The sequence below is a fragment of the Terrapene carolina genome, unplaced genomic scaffold (genome assembly GCF_002925995.2).
Source record: "Terrapene carolina triunguis isolate 2854851 unplaced genomic scaffold, T_m_triunguis-2.0 Scaffold21, whole genome shotgun sequence".
NCBI classification, from domain to species: Eukaryota; Metazoa; Chordata; order Testudines; family Emydidae; genus Terrapene; species Terrapene triunguis.
Genome location: NW_020664372.1, coordinates 42,338,247 through 42,346,521, shown reverse-complemented (window position 1 = coordinate 42,346,521; position 8,275 = coordinate 42,338,247). Strand labels below are relative to the sequence as shown.

The 8,275-nt window shown below is 44.0% G+C and overlaps 1 protein-coding gene across 1 annotated transcript in view; it reads right to left on the bottom strand.

Moving 5' to 3' along the window:
* The window catches only part of TXNDC9 (thioredoxin domain containing 9), a 9,571-nt gene extending 3,155 nt beyond the window's left edge, over positions 1 to 6,416 (bottom strand). The window contains exons 1-4 of the mRNA XM_024213525.3: positions 6,140 to 6,416; positions 4,985 to 5,203; positions 2,481 to 2,599; positions 1,303 to 1,557 (exon numbers count right to left, since the gene is read on the bottom strand). Coding sequence (XP_024069293.1) covers positions 1,303 to 1,557; positions 2,481 to 2,599; positions 4,985 to 5,173 — 563 coding nt within the window. The 5' untranslated portion in view covers positions 5,174 to 5,203; positions 6,140 to 6,416. The remainder of the gene's footprint in view (positions 1 to 1,302; positions 1,558 to 2,480; positions 2,600 to 4,984; positions 5,204 to 6,139) is intronic.
* Positions 6,417 to 8,275: the final 1,859 nt, after the last annotated feature.

Here is an 8,275-nt window from a genome sequence, read left to right as displayed (position 1 = left end):
TCCCCCTGGACGGCTATTTAAAGACCCAAAAGCCGGACATGTCCGGGGAAACCCGGACGGATGGTAACCCTAACCTAGATGGGAGAAACTCTGTAAGGAGAACTTAATACAGGTTTCCTCCCACCTCATCCCTTCCTCTAAGTTTTACCACGTGAGGAATGAGCCAGCCCATCAATATTTACTAGATTCAAGACACTATAGCATTCAAAGAATAGGTTTTTCTCATATTAATTACAATCCAGAAAGTCCATTTGTTCCTCATTTGTTGAATCCTACTAATATATTCTCTTTGGCCACCTCCTCTCTGCTTGCTTGCTACTAGTGTGGAAGAAAGGGAAAAGGAAAGAGGAAGCGGACATTCCCTCAGACACAGTTACAGATTAACAAAGTGCCCAAACAAAAACAGAGTTCTAGAAAGGCACTGAAAAAATACATTACTTAGATTAGGAGTGTGTTAACTATGGCTTAGCTCCCATGAGACTACAATATACTGTTCCCATTCTAAATGGTGCGCTTCTTTTTAAAGTAGAACGAGAATATATTCTACAATTTGGAGATTTAACATTCAAATAAATGCAGATGAGTTTAATGGAAAAACTTTCCCTATTTTTAATAACTTAGCTTTAAAAATGCCAAGAATATTAAAAGCAAAAGAAGGTACATTAATGTGATATCAAGGTTGACCTTTTAATCACATCAATCAGTAAATTCAGATTGCAGATCCCACAGTACCTTAACTCTACCCCTGGTTTTTACTATCCATGTCTTTCCATTAATGATCACAAGACACAAGGCTATGTGACAGGCATTTGCAAATGCAACATAGTAGAAATCATTTGCACTTTTTTCAGTAAGAGACTTTTTAAAGTCAAATTATATTTAACCTACATTTTGCTATCACCGTGGACAGGCACATGCCCCATACCCAGCTGAACAGTGCAAGTGTGAAGATATCCCGTAAAGACTGAATTAGTTAGGGAGGAAAGGCTGGGCGTTCAGCTGACTCATTAAGAAGCAGCTGTAAAGAGAGTGGGTGGGAACTAGTTATCCTAAAGCCCAAAGGCCAGAGCTTTGTTTGTTTTCACTAGTATTGGGAAAACTTCCTTTTCTCAAGAGTTTCCTGAGAGGCACTTCCTTTTGTTTTCCTTGCCAAAGGTTTATTGTTGTAACAGCTGGATTATTAGCTCACTTTGGTCTTGGGCACACTAAACATCAACATGATCAACAGAGTCTTTATGCAAAAAATGAATCTGTAAATATAACCCTCACACATTAACTTTAAAAACAATATATATTAATTACCTGTAATTAATTATGTCTGAACAGCCTAATCTCCATTCTAGGGTTTCTGTGGTAAAGTCATCCGTATTACCAAGATCAGTAAAGCCAACAATAAAATCTTGCGTTTTTCCATCTTTTACTAGTGCTAAAGTGGGAATTACTTTGATGCCCAATCTCTCGCACAGGAATGGAGATTTTTCAGCATTTAATTTCAGGAATTTTGTTTCAATGTGTTTTTTTGAAAGTGCTGCCAAATGCTTGTCTATTATCACGCATCTGTGAAAAAAAAATTCAAATACTTATGAGTTAGGTATCACAAAGGCCATAAATCATTTAAGTCTACTTCAGTGCTGAATTCTTGATTATTAAGGTCATATTTGAAGAATCAACATTACAGACATAACTTGTTACTTTTGGTTTTACTTTTAGGGAAAAATAAAATATTCCAGTCAGTTTACTAATATTCAAGAGCTTCAACTTACATTATCTGGATTTCAAGGTTATCAAAATAAGTGACTTGGCACTGTGGTTGGGGAAATTGGGATAACATGTTCCTTCCTTGAAGCCTCTGGCTGCTAGCAGTTCATAGGGAATGTTCTCATTTTTCACTAGGGTGTGTTCTTGCTCACACTGAAGTATTTGGGAATTTTGCTATTGAACTTCAACAGGGACAAGATCAGGCCCAAGTTTTTAAGAAGCAATCTAGTGAGATTTGTTCAGTGAATAACAATCACCACCAATTTTTTTTCCTCTGCTACCAAAGTTTTCCAATGACCCTTTTCTAGGGATAAACCCATTATTTCAAAATGAATTTTACCTAGTTCCCTTACCCTAGCCCCTTTCCTGGCATGGCTGCTCAGATTAATATTAATGAACTGCCTGCCTCAAAGCTAAACAACAATGATGATGTGAAGCAAAATGCTCCCCTAGAAATCCTGTCTACAGACTGTAGTGAATATTTGTACGAAGCTGGTCAACATAATCATATGATGTTATAAAATAAGCTCCACGTTAAGTGCTTATTTAGTTTTAGTAGAAACATGACTGATTGCAGGCTCCCCTGCTCTGAGAGATTTGACAGATCTGATGATTTTAAAACCTCTATATTCAGTTTCACTTGCTGCTTTTGGAATAGTTTATTTACTTTTACACATTCTTAGCATCACAAGAGTCTCTTTAAAATAAGGTATTTACTGTACCTGAAGGTTGTATCTTTATAGAAATGGCAAACCACATTTTTACTTTCTTTGACTTCTTGGAAAAAGTCTCTCTCACTTGGGATTTCTCTATATTCTCCATGTCCTTTTGAGAGCCATTCCTAATGATGAGAAAGCAAAAAGTTAGTACTATGTTTCTTAATTGTATTTAATCTATTCTGAGAGCAATATTACTTTTAGAGAACTCCCTGACATGTTATAAAAATATACTTATATTAAATAAAAAAAAGATTGCCACCTGAAAGCTTAAATAAAAGCTTAGAATCCTTTTTTTTTTAAAAGAAGGGAAGGGGCAGAAGGGTTTTACTGGGAAACATTTGAAGTCAAACTATAGCAGCTAGTCAGGAAAAGAAACTACTTTTTCCTCTTCACCCCTTCTTCCCCCGCACAATAGATGAAAAACCACTGGTCTGGACATGGCTACTGGGTTAATCTGCCCATATTTTTTTTGGTGGGGTAGAAGGAGGAGGAGGAGTTACTGCTTTGTTGAGAGCCGCAGTCCTTGTACAGAATACAATACACTTCTATAGCATAACCTCCTACAAAGAACAGATTAAATCGCCAGTATTCAAGAGAGGATATAAACCCCGAAGTTCTTTCAACAATTTTGGGAGCCTCAAAGTTGCAACGTGGACTGCCCTCTTCAGAAAGTAATTGTATACTGAAAAAAATTCACCAAAGCATGACACCTATAATCACAAAAAAAAAAACACCCCCACCAACACAGAAAGCATGACACAGCACGCTTTAAAACTGATTTACTTTCAGTTGTCCCTATATAGAAAATGCAGATCAATACTATATTTTTAAAACTTCTGAAACATTCATTAGCATCTCAACATTATAAAGGTCACCAGAGCTGGCTTTACAATAGATACATTAAGTATTTAGATAATCTTTAAAACGACAATTGTATACAAACAAAGTCCTCAAACATCTAGGTTCAATCCAAATACCCCAACATAAGCAAGTTTTCCAGAACAACGTGCACGCAATTATACACACAAAAATGCATGCTTGTTTACAGTTACTGAATGCAGTTACAATTTCACAAGGGAAAAATTATAATGGGACATGGAAACTGCAGTAATTGCATGATTAGGTGTGCAGATGTGTGCCTGCAATTTTGAAAGACTAGCCCGTTATAATAAAAATTACTTTGCACTGATTGGAGAAGGATTGAGTAAGCTAGATGTTTACAAGCAGTACTTACTTTTCCAAAGCTAAATCACAAGTTGCCTATTTTTTAAAGTTAAAACAAAGCAGTTTTAACAAGATGCCAGTGCAAAAAGAAAGTATTACCCTATGAAGGAGTGAACTGAATTAAAAGGAGGTCATAAATATCCTGAATGTTGTCCATGCTCATGGTGCCTAGTATAGCCTAATTATTTTGATTTTTTTAATCAAGAGAATACAAAGAAGAAGAAATAGTAAGAAAGAGTCAACAACAAACTAAATTGTTCTTCAAGGAAAATGAGCAAGAGAGAGAGACCTGTTACATTATCAAAAAAATATGTTCAGGTCTATTTGGCGTCAGAACTATTAAGATTCCATATCCCTCAGCATTCCAGCCTAACAGATATTCAGCTGCATCCACATCTCAAAGTCTGGTATTGGCCTCTACCATTCCCTTCACAACTGGAATGTCCTTTTCCACTTCCTATCACTGCCCAGTTTCATAGTTTTTGAGGCTTGACCATACTAGGTAGGGAAACCCAAAGGACTTCCCTATTTGCAGCTCAAGTTCCACACCAGTTGCTAAGAAAACCCAAACTATGTGGCAAAAGATTTTTGGGAAACATCAAGATCAATAGCTTAATGAGATGGTTGCAACAGCAAGGTAGGATCATTTCCTGTCCCTGCAAAAAGACATGAGCAAATAAGTTTTCTTCACATACATCCCAAAGTCTTACTGGATTGTGAGAAGCCCCTTTGCAGAATCAGGATAGGCGACCTGCCCTGTAAAGAGCTGGGAGAAGCCATGCATCATTCCTTTTGTAAAATGCCTCAAAACATAGAGAGGGAGGGACTTGCATACTACCACGAGAAGATTTCAAATGTTTAGAAGTTTGGAGGAGGGGGATCCCTAAGGTCTGCTGGCATGTGTGCATTACTGGTGTTTTCAGTCAATAATATTTGAGGACTCAATCACCTGAATATTAACATGATCAAATCCAAATATCAGTTTATTTGCTTACCCTTCTCTTAATCCAGATTTTTTTTTAAATACGCATCTGTATAATTTTGATGTAACCAAACTGTTCTAAATCAAGGCCAAAAATTAAAATGTGTTAGACATGTTGTATTCTATGATTCTATGCCAAATTTCAGCCCAAAGCAAGTGTACTGCTATTCAACACCTACCCTCCCCTGAGATTTTCTATCAAACACAAACAGAATCAACTATGGTAGTCTTTGCTATAGTGCATAAAGCATCTGATCCCATTCTTTGAAGTTCAGAATCTAAAATGCTGCCAGAAAATTACTTGTTTCTGCTGCTGGGATTTCTTTAGTGCTTCAAGCCTCCTTTCTTTAAGGCGTTCCAATTCATCTTCATCCATCTGGTCCAATTTTTGAATCTCAGCATCCAGCTGTTCTTCCACTACTTTAGTAGTCTGAAGCATTTGATTTTCCAGAACTTTTGAAAACATTTCAACAGAAGTATCAGCAGCCATTCTTCTGGATATTCAATACACTCCTTGTAGCTGCAAAATAATACATGAAAGTAGAGATGAATACCATAAAACAATACCTATTTTAAGCCTTTGGTTCATATTCTGATCAGGCCAGTCTTTTATCTATAGAGTGCTGTGTAGCAAAACGGGGGGTGGAGAAAAGAGAGACAGCCCCTATCCTATTAGGGACTAATATGGAGACAGTTGTTTTCTTCAGGGGGATTTACAACTCTGTAGACAATACTTACACCGTGCACATGCAAGAAAACAAAGATTCCAGTCATATCCTATTCTCTGACTCCCTAGGCCAGCTGCTAAAATTGCACATTCAGCTTCTTGGAGAGGGAAGCCCAGATTCACAAAGGGCACTTCAGTCTCAGTTTTAGGCACCACTATGATCCACAACACGAACGTCTGGCTTCCGCCTAACTCTGTAGGTGCCTAAACTCACCCAGTGCCTAAGTTTTCACGGTAGAAGTTCCCTACATATGTTTCTGTCTATGGCCATGTGCACTGCTGCCTCCCTGTAGGTGTCTGGATACCTATCTCATGCGTAAGGCCCAGCTCAATCCACAAGCCAGGGGAGGTAGGCTCTCCTCTGCCTAACTCACCTGTAGGTCTTGGTAAGTGTGTGCAGAGGCTGCCTAATGCCACACAAAACAGCCTGGGGAAGAGTGGTAGGCGGATCTCCCTTAAAATCTTTAGCAGAGTGTTTAGGATACTCATCCAGGATGTGAGACCCCCCCTTGTTCAAGTCCCCCCTCTGCCCTATGAGGGGGATCTGAACAGGGATCTGCCACCTGTCAGGTGAGTGAGAAACTGATTGCTCCGGGCAGAAGCATAGGCTCAATCTTTCTCTGTGGAGATCCTCCTTGTGTAGAATTTCAGACACACATCCTCCCAGGAATAAAAAAGAGCTGCAGGAACTCACTAAGTTTTCCCCATAATGCTCCATTTTTACTTTACCTCTGGTGCTGTGGGTGGTTTTGTAACAGGCTTATAGCAGGGCGAGAACGAGACCATTCAGCTCAGGACCTGGACAGCCTGCAAGCCAGCAGCCACCTATTTGTGCTACAAAATAAGCGGCCGCCTTAAGCCCCGTACGGCTTGATTCCAGCTACAGTGTAAGTAGCAAAGTGAAGTGAAACGGCTTTTCCGAAACCCCCTGCCCGTGGGGGCGAGAGCCGGTTCCAAAACGAGCATCGGCTCCGCTTCCCACCAGGGGAGCTGCGGCGGGGTGTGTGGGGGGGGAGCCTGACGTGTTATGGCCACACCCCCTCCAGCTGTTACCCCTCCCAGCTCCTGCCTAGTGCGGGGGGATGGGGTCACCAGCACAGCGTGGCTATAGGGCGACAGGGCCGCGAGCCAGGCAGAGTCTGCCCCCGCCCCCCCCCGGCCAGGTACCACACCCGGGGGGAAGGGATGCAGCAGCTAAACACAACGTATTGCGCATGCGCGGCTCGCGCCAGCTGCAACAGCTACGTTCACCGGCTCCAACGCCCCCGCCCCAGACAAACCGCCGGTGACAATCCCAGGCCTCCTCCCCCGCCGAAAGGAGCCCGCAGCCGGGCCCCTGGGCCGACAAGAGAAACGCTGCCGGACAGGACGCGCCGCTCACAGTCCCCGCCCCGCAAGCCCGGCGGCGGCGGCGTCCCCACACCTTGTCGGCGCGTGTCTCGCGGCCTCGGCTCGTGCCTGGCGGCTCCGATGATTGTTGACGCGCCTCGCACCAGGGAGGATGGTGGTGAGGTGAGAGGCCGCAGTGCGCAAGCGCGTTCAAGCCAGGGCCCAGCGCGACGGCGGCCTACGGAGAGGGCACGAGACAAGGGCGCAGGAGGGACCCGCTGAGCGAGGCGCTCACTGCTGCTGCCCAGCGCCCCCTCTGGCCGGAGGGCGAACAGCGGCAACAGGCGCCACGCTCCCCTCTCCCTGCCAGGCCAGCCCCAGGCTCCCCCCTTTACTGCCCCCTGCTGCCCAGCTCCAGGCTGCCCCTCCTTACTGCCCAGCCCTAGGCTCGCCCCCTTACTGCACCCTGCTGCCAAGGCCAGAGGAGGAAATTTCCCACCCACTCCCTTCTCGGGCATGGGGGTGGGCACTGTACACAACAGAAAACAAGGGACGTTCTGATTCACTGGTGTGGCCCAGTGCTTAGAGCACAGAACCGGGAGTCAGACTATGGGATTCACAGACCTGCCACTGAACTGCTACCTGCCTTGGGCAAATCGTTTTCCCTCACTGCACCTCGCCTCCCCCCTCTGTAAAACAGGCACAACAGCGGCATCCTACGTCCCAGGGGTGTTGTTTGTAAAGCACTTTGAGATTACTGGACAGCCAAGGAGAATCGCTCCTCTCCATCCTCACGAGACACACGCAGGTGCAGAGCAGAACAGTGTGCTGTGATGCCTGCCTGGGACCGTGGCCTGCTGTCTGTGGGCGCTGTGGGGCTCTGCTCTATTCCTTCAGGGTGGGGGTGGGGGCTGGGGCACCTCCCTGAGGAATGGGGCAGGAGCTCTCATCTGGGCTGGGGGATGGGTGTGAAGCACTGGATGTGCAGGGACTCCAGCTAGAGTAGGGTTCCCCATAGCCGGGTGATGCATCTGCCCGTAGCCTCGTTTGGTGGGAGGGTGGGAGTGCCGCTCTGTGGCCTTGGGCTGCTAGTGTCAGGAGGAGCCGTTCCTGGCTCTTTAGGCTGTTCATTAGGCCTGTGTTGTAATGGGCATCTCTTGACGTCAGACATGGGGCCAAGTGTTTCCTCAGGCATCAGTGTATGACACATAGGCAAAAACCTTCTAGCCAATAAGGGTCACACTAGGCTGTTTGTAAAATCCTGGGGGAATTGGTATCAGAGGGGTAGCCGTGTTAGTCTGAATCTGTAAAAAGCAACAGAGGGTCCTGTGGCATCTTTAAGACTAACAAAAACAGGAGTACTTGTGGCACCTTAAAGACTAACAAATTTATTAGAGCATAAGCTTTCGTGGGCCACAACCCACTTCTTCGGATGCATATAGAGTGAAACATTGAGGAGATATATATACACACATACAGAGAGCATGAACAGGCCTCTCAGAGTTGGTAAGACAACTCCCACCTGTTCATGCTCTC